The 16,733-nt window shown below is 37.8% G+C and overlaps 1 protein-coding gene and 2 long non-coding RNA genes across 3 annotated transcripts; 2 read left to right on the plus strand and 1 right to left on the minus strand.

Moving 5' to 3' along the window:
• Window positions 1-4,963: 4,963 nt before the first annotated feature.
• LOC136267242 (uncharacterized) lies at window positions 4,964-7,147 on the plus strand. The gene is made up of 2 exons (XR_010706598.1): window positions 4,964-6,402; window positions 6,917-7,147. It is a non-coding gene; the product is annotated as an uncharacterized lncRNA (long non-coding RNA).
• Window positions 7,148-8,842: 1,695 nt separating this feature from the next.
• Window positions 8,843-16,399, minus strand: LOC136266551 (uncharacterized). The gene is made up of 6 exons (XM_066061555.1): window positions 16,299-16,399; window positions 15,919-16,098; window positions 12,938-13,099; window positions 12,202-12,672; window positions 11,187-12,074; window positions 8,843-9,175 (listed from the first exon to the last, which is right to left on the minus strand). Exons 1-6 carry the CDS (start codon window positions 16,309-16,311, stop codon window positions 8,928-8,930), a joined length of 1,962 nt encoding a protein of 653 aa, XP_065917627.1. The 5' UTR covers window positions 16,312-16,399; the 3' UTR covers window positions 8,843-8,927.
• On the plus strand, window positions 9,378-10,648 carry LOC136267241 (uncharacterized). Its single transcript, XR_010706597.1, has 2 exons — window positions 9,378-9,770; window positions 10,508-10,648. It is a non-coding gene; the product is annotated as an uncharacterized lncRNA (long non-coding RNA).
• Window positions 16,400-16,733: the final 334 nt, after the last annotated feature.

Genomic DNA, 16,733 nt, shown 5'->3' on the forward strand with positions numbered 1-16,733 from the left:
GTAGTTATGTGATAACTAAGCCGGTAAGTTTATAATTTAAAATCAGTCAGCGGGTTTGGTTCCACGTAGCTATTGTGAGTTTACAGACAGCAATTGGGTGTGGCTTCATACATACTTAGTATTGCAATTTCCCAATATATTAAAATGGGTGTGGCTCACAAAAGCACTTATCCTGCTGCAAGACTAGACCTAGACTATATACAACTCATACATTAATCGATTAGTGGGCGTGGCTCCACGTAAGCTTGCAGACAGAAACGGACACAGTTTCATGCTACAGACTGCACTTACTAATAAATGGGCGTGGCTGAGCGTATGTTTGTAACGCGATAAGTGGGCGTGGCTCACGAAAGAGCTACGCGACTAGCGTTTATAGGTTCCACGTCGTTAAACGATCAATTTCGTTTCTCACGTGATCCAATCCGGGTCAGACCCGGATAATTTGTAAACCGGGTCAGACCCGGATGACCCGGAGAAAATGTGACCCGGTTGACCCGGATGACCCGACCCGGTTTCAACGCTGATTTCTGTCATCAAAACATATTCACACATGTAATAAATTTGAGGCAGTAAAGTAGAAGAGAATGATGAGAGCAGAGGTGAGCAAGTTTGCCTGGCCATAGCAACAACATAAAGGCAATTGCCTAAAAGTCCTATTTACTACATAATTTATCCAATAATAGATCAAGTACGCTGGTCTTAGCTATATGCTGTGACATGCTACAAAGACAACATAAACTCAAAATTGTTACATGGCTATAATATTATATATTCAAGCCTGTCTTAAAGAATCCTTATAGGACACTGTACATTAACTTCTCTATAAAAGACAACTGAGGTCCTTAATCATTTTTGCCTCTGAAAAGGAATTATAACCTCCTTATAACACTCTGTTACACTGATCATGACTTACACAAAGTGTTTGTTAGGTCATATATTAATATAAATACTAGCACTTCATTAGAGTTGCTATATCGCTACACTTATATGGTACGTCGATCCCAAACTAAGCACAGTTTCATGGCTTTATTTTTATTATTCATGATTAAATCATAGGTGGATCTCAGGAGGGTGAAAATGGGGGGGAAGGGGGCTTGGCCCATCTTTTTCCCCCCTTGGACTTACAAGGCTATATAGACATCAGAGCTGGAATCATGTCACACTGTATTCAGCAGTACAGAAAGCCAATGGGCAAAAGACAACAGTTATAATGCATTGTACAGTTATGAAATTTACACTGTAAAGAAAGTGAGGCAAGTAGGCTGACTAATTTTTATATGCTTTGTAAAGCATATACTTTGTTAGCTGTTTGTTATCAAAAATACTCCCAAATTCAAACCTTGGAGGTCTAATTTTAAAAATTTTCTCAGAAGATAGAGTCTTAGAAAGTGCATCCTTTTCATTCATTCAACTATACCGAACAAAGTTATGCAAATGAATATATAAGTTGTGTACTAGAGTTCTATTCTTCTCCTCTTAGTGGAATAAACACTGTGTTACCCTAAAACTTCTCCCCCCCAGTGTCTCCTAGTATTATGATGGTTATTTGCATGTGATTCAAGTAGAAGTGTATAATGCATGTGGTAACGTACAGTGTTTACATAGAGGAAGGTTCTACATTTGTATACAATGTATTAATATGTGTGTTTGGAGGCAGAAAGAAGAGGCACAGCTGCTTTTCTGCATACTAAAGGTACTAGGTAGTGTACATGTAAATCCAGAGACTTTAAAAACACAGCACAAACAGACTTGAATATTATTCTACTTCCAATAAGAGCCATGTTGCTTTATCATGCATGTCATGATCAGCTGCATGTCTCATCCTTTGCTTTGTATATTAAATACACCAGTAAATGAAGGAATTTTAGACAAACTTGATTACTTAGACAGACAGTACTTGATTATACATACATAACCAAGACAGATCATAATAACTGTGTCATGCATGTTCTTGTTTTATGTCTCATTTAACTTGTCTCCACATTTACAAGTTCCTTTAAAGCACTTTACTTGCTACAATGTTGACTTTTTCTTTGTTGGTCACAAACAGAATATGTGGAATCACATACATCTGTGTATGAAGTGTAAAACGACAAGCACCTTGTACAGGCTCTGTTGTATCCCAAGAGTATTATGTACACTTTAATTATTATCAGCTAGAACTGAACATAACTGGCTGTTCGCAAAGAGTCTGAACACATCAAGCTGAGTGCATTACACAAAGTGAGATATCATCACGTAAACCCTGAAAGTTAAATTTGGCTATATAAAAGCTAGCTATATAGTGGCTACTAGCATTGAAGAGCATGCACGGGTTATACTAGATGATGGGCTGCATCATAATACATGCTGCTATGAGTGGGCAGTACAGCATAATTATTTGCTCGGCTTAAGGTATCTTGGCATATAACTGCAGCAATACTATAACATGTATAGCACAAGCACATACAGCTGTCTACAGTTTGACTTTGGTTCACTTTGGTTTCAGGTGATTTGTAGTAAAATATACATATTTTCGTGAATTTTATAAGCTGATCTTGGCTTGACAAAGTTTAGTATTTTAATCAGAAGTATGGCTCCTCCACAAGGTGAAGGGGGGGCATTTGCCCCAAATGCCCCATTCTGGATCCGACATTGTACTTAAGGAGACTAAATGGTGCTGGACATTCATTGTTTGTAGTCTTGAGAAGAATAAGTTGACACACTTACTTGTTGACAATGCATGGTTAACATGCTGAGCAGGTCTAGATGATGAGCTTTATCCCAGCACAAACTTGAAATGAACCATGTTCAGGACTTCTGAATGATACTTTTCCCAGTAGAGAGCTGTGACCAAACAAGAAGTCAGCTTTACTTGGTAGGGAGTCTAGGGATGAAGTGAATCATTGAATGCATTCTTCCCACCATTTTCCATAGTAACAACATCTGAACTAAGCTAACAATTTTGGCCTGCCCACCAAAGTGGTTTTTTTTTTTTTTTTAATTAACACTAGCTATATTGGTTATTGGTTTGCTGTCAGTACCATACACACCATCAAGGTCACCATGACTGAGGATGCGCCACACAAAACTGTCATAATTCTCATAACTCTGTAGAACATTTTTCATTAGTTGCTGAGTGAGATTTCTTAGGATGTACACTTTATAATCAGATATTCCCAAGTATTGCAAATATTATTTTCATCAATTTGTGAACCACTACGACTTTAATTATTTACTATTTGTAGGGCATGAATGGAATTCATACCCATCCAAAAACAGCTTATAGGTGTAAAAAAAGTGCGTGTCCAAGTAAAGCAGAGTTAACTGCGACAAAAAGTAATGATATCATAATGCGGCCATGTGCGAGGTGTGCAAGTTGTAAAATTAATATTAGCTAATCAGATAATACAATGTTATTGTTAAAGTGTTAATGAGAACTATGTGAAGCTGCTAGTTTTTAAGTGTGTGAGCATCTTCATAAATGCCACATAAATTTAATTCTCAATAAAGCAATGTGTATAGATTCTCTGATAGTAATAAATAGTTTGAATTTGGCCGCCTTTCCTGTATACAGCAATGCTACGAACAAAGGAAAGGTGGCCAAACTCAAACTATTTATTACTATCAGAGAATCTATACACATTGCTTTATTGAGAATTAAATTTATGTGGCATTTATGAAGATGCTCACACACTTAAAAACTAGCAGCATCACATAGTTCTCATTAACACTTTAACAATAACATTGTATTATCTGATTAGCTAATATTAATTTTACAACTTGCACACCTTGCACATGGCCGCATTATGATATCCAGTGGCGGATCCAGGATGGGGCATTTGGGGCAAATGCCCCCCCTTCACGAAATTGCATACAAGATCGAGATACTCTAATAGAGCAGTCAATTACTCTAATAAAGTAGTCACAATGTTCATGAGGCAGTGTAGCTTACCTATGAAGCTATAAATAGGATTTTATTTTACGTAACAGACGTGATATAGTTGGTAAGGATAACTAGCTATTATTGTTGCGACCTTTTTTTTTTCTTTTTTTTGGTCTTCAACTGGTTTTCAGTAAGTTTTTTTGGTCTTCAACTGTTTTTGAGAAAGGTGCCCCCCCTCTTTCCAAACTCTGGATCCGCCCCTGATATCATTACTTTTTGTCGCAGTTAACTCTGCTTTACTTGGACGCGCACTTTTTTTACAGCTATAAGCTGTTTTTGGATGGGATTTCAATACTTTTTGTTAGAATAAGCAATGCACTGTTGATAACAGTAGGTGAGTTTCCATGGTTTTGACAGAAACCCCAGATTACAGTGACAGAATATTAAAATATAACTGTAAGTTTAGTGGCCAGGGCCGCCCACATTGGGGGTAACTGGGGTATTTTGCCCCCTACCACAGCCCGAAAGGGGCCACTTGAATACCTGTTTAAAGAAAGATCGATATACTCTAATAGAGCAGTCAGGATCTAGACCCTTCCTTGCTCCTGGGCCCCTCTTTAACTCTTTTCCCTGGGCCCTCTAATTTCTCTGGACAGCCCTGTTAGTGGCATGCAACTGCAGTCAACTAACACCCATTTTAACTAGTAAACCTTTAACAACACTTTGCCTTTCATCTTGTACTGCATTGAAACGATCAAAATACTCTATTAGAGCAGTCGCAAAACAGTTGTAACACAGCAATCAATATTTTAGCATAGTTACAACTTCTGCTTAGCATCGGATTGTATAGTTTAAATTACTAGCTACTTACAGACTTTACAATATAAAAATATGGCACTTGTAGAAATGTGACTGTTCTATTAGAGTATCTCGATCTACTTCAAGCATTGACTAATTCAAGTGAAGAAGCTACGCCCCTGCCAAGAGATCTTGTGAAATGAAATGAGAATAGTAAAGAAAAGGCAAGTATGTAATTATGTCCTGTTGTAAATAAACGCCTTTAAAATTTATATTACTACTAAATAAACGCACCTGTGTGGCTGTTGTCTCCAAGGTTGTCTCATTACTTGTCTTTTCGTGTTGAAGGGATTTAGTCGCAATTGGTGAGTTTAACTATACATGTATTTGTGTTGTAAAACTTAATTGTAAAAAGGCGATTAGCACATATCATGATAAACATGTATTTGTCACAGTAGAGTCTCTCACGAAGTCACGATTATTACGAGACATTGGACCAGGGTAAAAATTTACTGTTATATTTAGAGGTTGTAGCGTTTGTATATCTTAGTATCTTAATAAATAATCCCCCATGATCACTAATCACTAATAGTACAGTGAAAACTGGTCATTATTCAGGCTGTAGGGACAAAATTTTCTGACCTTGCCTTTAAAGAGGTGGCTGCATTATGCGGCCTTAAAAAAAGGTAAGAAGCATGCTGTTCTAACTGGCTATAGAGATGGATTTAGTGTATGACAGCGTATGAGACAGTGAGTGCTGGCAGCAAGGGGGCAGCCAATCTGTTAGAGCACCAAAAGCACTGCTTCAGACATAGGCAGTTGACTGTCAGCCCCAAGTGTAAAAAGTTTCACTATTGGTCCTTATAAGCTCCTGATGAAGAAAGTGATGAAGTCATTATCCATAGGATATATTTTTCAGAGTATCCATTTCAGTTCTACAATATAGTAGCCAAGCATAAGATGAACATAACACAGCATTCCAGTAGTTTAGTGGTGACCACAACACTGCCTGAGTTAAACTGTGGTGAGATTTGAGACTGCCAGAAGCCCTGGAATGTCTTCAACACATGAAATACCAAATATCTAATGCCTGGCTTTCATCCACAGTGGACCTGTCTTGGTGGCCACTTGTACAGAAGGGAAACAGCTGCCACACAGTCTTGCGAGCGAAACAGCTAGTTGCCACACCCCTTAATTATCAATTTGTAAAATCTTTAGCAAAATTGTGTGTGCGAGCAAGTGCGATGTGGCAGTGCCGTGTATATGGTTGCTGCCTAGCAGTGACACATCATGAGTATTGAAGTCACAATGCATTACTGTATCATCCATCTAAATACAATCTCTGAATGTGTCATTTTGTGTAGAGAGCAATCTTCCACAAGAAGTGACCTGCAGGTTTCAGTGTATATTGTTAACCATTAATATTGTTCACAATATTGTGAACTATATGTACAGTGAAACCTCACTTAGTGGCCACCTCTTTAATAAGACCACCTCATTATATTGGCCACCTCTAGTAGGTCCCAAATATAGCTAAGCATTACTTATGACCTCATTAATAAGGCCACCTTGTTATTCAGGCCAAATTTTTTGGTCCCACAGCCTGCCATATTAATGAGGTTTCATTGTACTTATGTGAATTTTTATTTTTCGTAACTTTTCTTCAGGTTTACTGATGGGCACTATGAAGCATTGTTGACTGGTACGTGTATAATGTGGTGACTTGAAATGCTAAAACAGTACGTAGCATGTCTTGTATGTACATGTAATGTGTTATAATGTGTCCACACATCCACACATCTTAGAAATAAATATAATTGTATTCTCTATAAATAGTCAGTTCCATTGTGCCACTGGGTCATAAGTTGGTTGAGTATGGATCATCCAGGGCACTTGAGTCACATTTTGTCCTGGCCAAGTGGATCTCATCCACTGACAGAATATACAGGATCAGATCACGTGTATAAATTACGGTGGAACTTGTTTATTGCCACCTTCACTCATTCAGCAGGTAACGGTGTATAAATTCTCAATTGGAATTGGCTTTTCAAGAGTGGTTGTCTTTCTATACCAGTGGCCATTAAGACAGGTTGTACTGATAGAGTGTACATACTAGAGATGCAACAATATCCTCCACTTAGTGTCGTTTGATAGTGATGCAATGGAGACTATGTATTATTGCATTTAAATACTATACTATTATATTGCAACTCTAGCACGTATTTATAACAGGAATGTTTGTTAACCGTTTAGACATACTGGAGCCACACCCACTCATCTGGATTCTACAAATGAAGTCATACCAACTTGTTGTCATTATACTTACTCGTTACTCCCATTGTGTTTGGATGAATATACATGCCGTCATGTGAGACTTGCTACCATGGCGGGCCACTGGAAAACATTTGCATAGCAGTTATATTACAGTCATTATTGTACAATTCTTAAATTGTTGTTGTGAAAAGTGTTTGGTATTCATGTGTCTCCTCTGTATGTTGTAATTACATGTGTAATTTTGTGTGGGGGTGCTATAAAATGCAATAATGCATGGTGACAATTGTATTAGGCGATTTTGCACACTTCCTTTTAAGCTAGCTACATGTGCTAATTACTCACAGCTTGTGTCAACAACTGGTAACCGCAGTTGTACTCTTGTGTCATTCTTTAAGCCGCGCCCTTAGAGGACAAATTATGTGGGGGCGACTAATTTCAAAACGAAGGATGGTATGCAGCACCATAGATTATATCTCAGGGGCGGATCCAGAGTTTCGAAAGAGGGGGGGCACCTTTCTGAAAAACAGTTGAAGACCAAAAAAAAAAAAAAAAGGTCACAGCAATAATAGCTAGTTATTCTTACCAACTATATCACGTCTGTTATGTAAAATAAAATCCTATTTGTAGCTTCATAGGTAAGCTACACTGCCTCATGAACATTGTGACTGCTTTATTAGAGTAATTGACTGCTCTATTAGAGTATCTCGATCTTGTATGCAATTTCTTGAAGGGGGGGAGGGGGGCATTTGCCCCAAATGCCCCATCCTGGATCCGCCACTGTATCTATGGACTATAATCTATGGCAGCACACTTCTTGGTGGCTATATGTACTGATTAACTACATAGAGCGCCAGTTCATCAATACCCAGTGACCGCAGTTGTGCTCTGCGTCATTCTTTAAATTCCGAGTAAAATTCCTAGAGAGCAAATGACGTGGGGGCGACTAAAATTCAAATTTCAAACTAGCCATTCTCGAAAACAAATGTTTCAATCTGAACGAAACTTTTAGAACAGTTTAAAGACACATTGCCCTACATGCCAAGCGAGTATTGCGGAAAACAACAATCTGGGATTTGTATTTGGCCTCTAGGTCGACTGAGGACGACTGAAACTTCGTTTGGTGCTGAAATCACGACTGCATATAGGGTAATCATGTATGGTGAAATCGATGATGTGAATCTTGAGGTGATTGAGTGAATACTGAAGCGATAACAGGGCGATCAATGTTCGGAATGCACAAAGGAACGCAAGGCATACACCTGCGGTTGCGTCTAACCGCATGCGATAAAAAAAATAATAAAAAATAAATAAATAAAAAAAATGAAACTTCCCCTTTGATGTCGGCAACCTCGATCACGAAACAATCGGCATGGATTTGCTTCACTGCTTGTGTGGTAGTTACTAGTGACACGATGAGTTCAACTCCAGAGTTTCAGAGGGATAGCGTAAGTGACGGGTGGATTACAGGAAGGCCGAATTTGACAACGTTCATTCTTGTAAAATCCTCACGTAGTGGTCGCGTCATTTATTGTCTGCGGCGCGCGTTTCTGCTTTACTGGCCGCGCGACTCACTACCGTGAGTCTTGATATTATGACAGCAACACCATGTGGATGTTTCTTCATTAGATACCTCTCTACTGCAAAGACCATTCATACAACTACACGGCAAATACACTGAACGACCAACTAAAAGTTTAGCAAATTTTGTCAACAGTGTGGAACTGCTAATTTTAATAATTATACCTGTGCAAAGAGATCACGTCTATACACACCCTCATGTATATGCCAGGAGTTTATCTACATGAACCTTAAAAATTAATATATCTAGATACATTAAAGATATACAGTACACACACACACGCACGCACACAGAGGACTCAAGGGGTATATATATATATATATATATATATATATATATATATATATATATATATATATATAATCATACGAGAAACAGAGTAAAATGTATTAAATTGATTTTTGTAAATTGTTAAGAGTTTCCAAAGAACCACACCTGCTTGCGAAGCCGGGAAACAGGAACAGGACATTGTTTGTCTCCTTCATTAGTATAGGCTTCTGACACTTTGTTGGTAACCATGGTTAACATACTGAGGAAATCCTGTTGTGAAGCATTGTCCACAAGAACTTCACATAAACTGGAGATGTACCAGGAACCATATTCATGACTTCTCCATGAGGCATATCCTGGTGGAGTAGCATAACCAAAAAAGAAATCAGCTCATATCAGACAATTCAATGTATTTTAATGTCATTCAGCTACAGTATGAAAATGTACTGTTTGTTCAATTAGAATTTTAAAAATAAAACTGATTCTACAAAAACCTGTTAATTTTAGCAACTTTTATATGCTCAGCTGTATAGCACGTATATCATATAGGGGGTGGGTGGGTGGGTGGGAGGGTGCGGAGGGGAGGGGTGGTGGGCCGCCCACGCGCAAGAAGTGGTTGACAGTGAAAAAACAGTCTATAAGTATCATACAACTGTTTAAATATATACGTTCTTTGACATTGTATGTATATGCATTAGTTTGCAAGTGATAGTTATAAACGGCGAAAAGAATGTAATGAATTGCCCGCCCACGCCCAATTTGCGCCTTCGTTAAAATGGCCTTGCTCAAAGACGATTAAATGTCTATGACATAGTTTTCTGTATAAATACTTTGGTTTGTTTATCATGCTGTAATATTGTGCTGCTGTGTTATGCTATAATACTATTAATGCTTATATTATTTAATGATGTTTGTTTCTATTACTTTAGTGCACGGTGGGAGGTGGAAGCGTCCATGATGATGATTGGGCTATGTGCAAATAAGGTGAGTGTATGCTTTGTAAAAAGAAGCCCACGTAGCTGTGTAGGGCTCATCTTCTGTACAGATCAGCTTCTGTATAGTCTTTCATTATTTTATTTTTCCCGAGGGGTAGCTAACGCCCACGCAAAACACAGAAATGGTGTACCAGAGGGGTTGCCAACGCCCACACAAAGCACCCAACTGGCGTGTACGAGACTCCCAATCTTTATGTATTTTTAAAAGCATTTAGAGATATTGCTAACTAGTAACTATCTGTACAGTTGTTGATCTACATCTTGTTCTAGTTATTCATGATCGATCATTGTCTACTTTGTTAAACTCACTTTCTCCATTACTTTTACATGATTTTGGATTTAGGATTTGGTTTCTAATATATTTGTGTATTTCTGATTGGATTTCTCACATAGCATTCAAGAGTCCCGAGGCATTGGCTACCCCTCCCTTTTTACCAAAAGCCAGTTCATCTCTAGTTGACAAAGATAGTGTGACCATCTAATTATGATATTACAAACTAAATTAAATTCTTGATCACAGATACACATTTCCCTAGTTGCTATATGTGGCACACCACAAAATTAGCCAATGTAAACAACCATTACCAAACCTTGTAGTGTTTTATTTTTATGTGAATATGTAGTGAAGTGTGTGTGTGTGTGTGTGTGTGTGTGTGTGTGTGTAGTGTGTGCGTGATAAAGATTTTTTTAAATTCACCAATTTAAATGTGACTGTTTTTTCCACAGGTTTATACGTTGGAGAACTGCAAACAAATAACTTGAAATTTTTATAATGACCATTTTTCAAAATATTTATTTGATTACATGTACAAAATACAAAGATGTATCACGTGATCAAAAAAAAGTTATTAGCATGATGTACAAGGACTACTGACCATTGAAAAGTTGATGAATTAAACATTCAAGAACGGAATACTTCTCCATTGCAACTCGCCCACGCAATATAGCGCGCGCGTCATTAATAATCAGTGCTCAGCCAGGGTATGCGACTATTGGATTGAGATGGTGATTTTTATAAAATTATTTGTACCGTGTAAAGCGTTCGTCACGAACGGTATAGCTAGCTGAAGTATTCAAGAAAGGATAGATCTAGCCTGGGATAACCTGGAATCGTTGAAAAGTTCGCGCCTGGATTGTTGGGGTGAGCAAATGTTTTCATTGCCAATGGTTCTATGTGTAATGTTAAATCCCCTACTTTGTACCATGAAGAAGGCCGTATTAAGCTGTTACATTTTACGTGAAAGTAGATGTCATGCTGGCCATTCCTGCTAGAACCTGGAAAGGGATTAAAAGTTATCTGACGCTCCATAACAGAGCCTTGAAAACCTGCTTCCAGTGTAGATGCGTGTATCTTGCCAATAAAAATTTTTTTATTAAAAGTCGCTTAATTGTTGGATATGTTCACTTGGCAAAGAGTTGGACATCTTGTCAGGTCCAGGTCCATCTTTTTGTTCAGAAACTGCTTCATCTTTAGCATCTCCCCGACATGCCTGAATGAAGAACAGCTTTGGTTTGTTTACTAGTGTTGGGCAGAAGTTTCCTTTAAACAGTTTAACAATATCATTAAACTTTACCAGTTCCCCATCTGTGCCATACACACCATCAAGGTAGCCATGACTGAGGATACAACACACAAAACTGTCATAATTCTCATGACTCTGTAGAGCAACCTGCATTAGTTCACGAGTAAACTCTGAAGCTTTGAGATTTTTTAATACTTGCACCCTATAGCCAAGGTATTCCCAGGTAATGTTAAGATTATTTTCATCAACTAACGATCCTTCACGGTTTGATAACTTTTCATCAATATGGCCAGTAGAATGAAATTCATAATTGTTGATGATTATGGCAATACCATGTGGCCACTTGCGCATTAGGTACCTCTCTGCTACTGGATCAGACTTGCCTCGGCCTTCAGCCAATAATTTCTCAATCAGTTCTACATAATGTTTCTGTATTTTCTTTTGATTATTCATTTCTTGCCGCAGAACATGGTTTTCATTATTTTTGGCTGTTAAATCCATTTGTAACAGTCTATTCTGCTGGAGTAATTGCTCACTATTACAAGAAGAAATTGTTCCACCATGGAACATTTGACCATCCACTTGTGTTCGTAAACTATCAACCAACACAGAACTGTTGTAACCAACCATTCCATGTGGGTCATATTCTTCATCTTCATCTTCTTCCTGAGTTGGGAGGGAATATTCCTGCTGGAGATCACTGGTGTTAACCTGCTCTGGATTCGTGCATTGGACTGGATTGTGTTGGGGTAGTTGTGGTTGGGCAGGTGCTAAAAAAAGTAATGGATCGTTACATAAAATAGTAGATGCACACCTATACGTACATACAGCAAACAAACCCACAAATTTCATTGTAATATGGTGGCATATATGCATAAAGGTAATGTAAACACTTACTGTGATCACTAAATTCTGGATTAAATGGTGGTGGACGTGACTCTACAGAAGATGATGCATTGGTTGGCAATGGGTGGGGCTCTACATGAAGGTGTGGCTTTGCAAATGGCTCCCTATATGTAAAGGATGTTCCACTTAAATAAGTGTTAGTATACTCATCAATTAAATGACATAAATCTATTCGACTAATGTCCTTTAAAAGACTTTGGAGATAGTCCAAATTTTCAGCTGTAATCAACATCCGTTGTTCAAAGAATTTGAACAAAACCATTCCACTGAAATTAGCCTTGTTACGTACAGAAGATGAATTTGCTTCTGTTGAGATAAAACACAAGTCATCCACTTCTTCTGTGCTCAATGACTTTATTATTTTTCTAAGCAAATGACGATAAGCATTATTGAGTGGTGTAGCATTTACTGTGTTGGTCTGTTGTCTGAATATTCCAGGAATCTGAAAAGTTTGATACACTCCTAAACATAGGAAAAGAAAATTTGTAACAGAAATAGTCTCAATTGTGTTGTGTAGTGTGTAGTGTGTGTAGTGTAGGCTCTAATATCTATGATGTAATGTAGTGTGGTGTAGTGTAGTGTAGTGTAGTGTAGTGTAGTGTAGTGTAGTGTAGTGTAGTGTAGTGTAGTGTAGTGTAGTGTAGTGTAGTGTGATGTAGTGTATACTGTAGTGCAGTGTCTGTGAGTGTGTGCATGTGTGTGTGTACTGTGCTGATACATTCCTAACCTGTAGAAGACCTTCCATGTGGAACTAGTAGAGGGTGTCCATTATCAGGGACAGCATTAGATTTTTGTATGTCATCATCATATGTCTGTACTGGTACAGGATAGTTTCGTTTAAGTGAACCATTGGATGAAGTCTGTTGAAAATGACTTGGAAAGATCTGGGCTACAAGCATTGACATACATTAATATAATGACAGACCACATCACATGCTGATTCATTGTCATCAAAAATTTGATAAGTTAACAGTTTATACTGACCCCAATAAAACTTCACAACTAGATTCATGTACCAACCATCTATACCGTAGCTAATCTAGTGTATGATGCTACTTAACTGAAGCCAAGTTCATTAATACCTTAGTCGCCATAAATGTGACCAGATCTGCATTTAGCCGATGGTAAAGGCTTCAGCTTCATGTAATCATGTGCTGAGAACTTTTGAAGTTACAGCCGTACAAAATAGCAACAACAGAAAGTATATAGTAAGTGGTCTATAAATTACAGGCCTAGGAGTTTAATAAAACACCACCTATTACAGTAATTTACAAATAAAATGATATACAGTACTGAGGCTTGCACCATCGTGAATATTGGGTAGGAATGTTTTTTTTCCTTTTTTAATTGTAAACAAAGACGGAATCAGTGAAGAAAGCTCAATCACATATATTTCTGTGACATGATTTAACAAATGCCTTTAGCATATCTTTACATAGGTTTAATTTACTGCAACAAACCTAATATTTTTGAGCTCTTCTTTAGTAGGCAAATGAGATAATATCAAGGTTTATAATTTATGGTTAGACTATTTTGCCACAAAGAAAAAGTGCTTTAAAATTTTAATAATACAGAGGTATTTTACCCATTGCAATCAATATTTTATACTACATGGCCATGAGTTTTTGTGTCCATTTAATTGCATATTATGTGTTAGTACACCTCTGAGGACAGAATTCTAGGTGATGTTAAATCCTAGTTTCACACCTTCTGTCTTTCTATAACGGTAGCTCTATATTATAGAAAGTATTTTTAACACTGGTGCATTGTCAGTAGAACAACCACTTGTCCGCAAATCAAAAGAGGCATATATAGTATAGTACATGCATGGCCGAACCATTTAGTGCTATTAGAATAAAGATGGTTTAAGGCATAAATGGATGTCCCTTTGAGGATTTCTTTGCCAACGATAACTGTGTATTTACAAGAAACAATGGACTTAAACTATATAAACATGTGCAGTATAGTCATCTCAACACCACAAAATAAAGCTTTTCTCAGAGTGTTTGATGATTGGAACAGCCTCCCAAGAGACATAGTACAATCACTCAATGTTTTTCTATTTAAGAAAAAACTTGAGGAACACTGGCAACAGTTTAATTTGTTTTGAATTTCTGTAATACGTAGGTTTATATTAGGAGTTGGTATACAAGACAATTGTCTTAACCATTTGTGCAATGTACCAAAAATAATGTTCGAAATGGGGCTTCTCCCACGGCATTATTAATCATTCTCCATAAAGGTAATTTGCATGGCTAGTTTGATATAGTTCAGGATAACAGCAGGTTTAGCTAAGAAATCCTAAAAAGAAATGTAGATGAATTGAAGTGTGATCCAGTGAGCCCCATCTTTTGCTAGGATTTTTTCAAATACTAAAATTCAAGTAAAATACCTGTGACCAAAACACACAATTACAGCAATATTTCTTTTCCTCCAATAGATGGGTAGATTTTTATTTTTTTATTAGATAGCTGACTTAGCCGAGGGGTCACTAACTCACGAAAAAGGGGTACGGATTTCAAAATCTTGAACAAATTTCTCAAGATTTCACAGATATCAAAGGATTTCACAAAAATCGAACGAGAGCTGCAAAATCTGATTTTAAAATTACAGGTTGGCGTAGAGTCCCTCGGGAAACAAGGCCAATGATTCAGAGGAAATCCCGTGATTAATCCCTCAAAACCTGGAGCAACTGTCGAAGCCCTATCTGGTGTAAAACCCCACAAAACCAGGAGCATCTGTATGCTAAAGTTGCTTTTGTAATTTGTGTGTTGCTAAGTTTATGAAGTTTTGCTAAGTTTGCGTAGTTTGCTAAGTAAATCCGAAGCGGAACAGAACATCGGATTCCATTCTTACTTAGAATGGATTATCTCCTGTTTTGTATGGCTTCCACAACTCGCTTAATACAAATCCGATGGGGAGCGGAACGTCAGATTCCATTCGTGAGCAGTTTGTAATTATCTCATGGTTTTGTATGGCTTCTTTTCCCACAGCTCCTGGTTTTGTGCGGCTTCCACAACTCACTTAATACAAATCCAAATCGGAGCGGAACATCGGATTCCATTCGTGAGCAGTGCGCAATTATCTCCTGTTTTGTATGGCTTCTTTCCTGGGTTTGTATGGCTTCTTTCCTGGTTTTGTATGGCTTCTTTCCTGGTTTTGTGCGGCTTCCACAACTCGCTTAATACAAATCCGAAGCGGAGCGGAACATCGGATTTCATTCTTACTTTTGTGCAGGAGCAGTTGAGTGTAAGCTACGGTACCAGAACGAGTATATAATCAGAATCACGATAAGAACATAAGATTTCATATTTCAGGCAGGATTTCATTGAAGGTGTACGAGATTTCGGGTCAGTTGGTGACCCCTCGGACTTAGCTAGCTAAAATGACTCAGAATGATTTTCTTAAACTGCTCTAGCTAGTTACATCAACTTTAAAAGGTACTGGATGACTCAGCCACCATTATGAGGTCACAGCAATGCGGGCGGGGACAATAATCAAATTTATGTGACCTTCAATGTGGGCACTCAAAATTGAGTACACCTGTATCATCTAGACACTTCTGTACCCAGGAAAATAAGTACATGATTAAGGTATAGCTAATACACCTTCACATTCAGATCTGGAGTCAAACATTTTTAATATCTTCACTCCAGTCTTCGATCTGATCTGTACATTTTCAATTACAATTAACTCTACATACTATACCATGGCTTGATCCTTGTCCATACTGTAGTGGCTCCGTACCACTTCCTTGACAAGTGTCCCTGGTACCAGCCACTTGGTGAACCACGTTGGATGTGTCGTAGTGATTTTCTCTCAGTTCAGGTGGGGCAGAAGGGATTGTCTCAACACTGTAGCTGAAATGTGTCCCAGGCGCCAGAAAACCTGTCAGTATAGTTTTTTTTATTTTTATAAACTTTATATTTGCCACTGCTTTAGCATAATTCATATAGTATATTATTTAGGAAGCTGATAGCTCTATGCTAAATATAGATATTAATGTTCATGCATATGTGTGCGTCTCGCCTATCACATGCCATCGCCGTGGAGCCAATCCATACATTATTAGTTATGTGTACACCTACCTTCATCGTTCATGATAATAAAGCGATGAACATCCAACGAGTAACCGTATACGAAGTATATATGCAAAGTCAGCCCGTCAATAATACCTAAGGGGGAAAATCCCAAGTACGTAATACCTTTGAAATGGTGGGCGCCTACAAGCTGTGCGGCTGTCATTTGAAGAGAACCAAGATACAAACGTTTACTATCAGTTATTTGGAAAAGGTTAAAATACAATATACAACAAGTAACAGATTACAATTAGAAAAAAACATACACATTACAACCAGGCAAGCTCGAAAACTCAATTTCTCACTGGTATTCAGTTATTTATTTTTATTTTATTTTAACTGCTTTTTAATGCAGGCAAGGCCTGCATTAATGGTCTGTGGGCAACTGGTGTCCACAGCCAGAAAAAGTATACGTACAACTTACAATTACAATTGAATGTATAA

Source organism: Dysidea avara, chromosome 9 (assembly GCF_963678975.1).
Source record: "Dysidea avara chromosome 9, odDysAvar1.4, whole genome shotgun sequence".
Lineage (NCBI taxonomy): Eukaryota > Metazoa > Porifera > Demospongiae > Dictyoceratida > Dysideidae > Dysidea > Dysidea avara.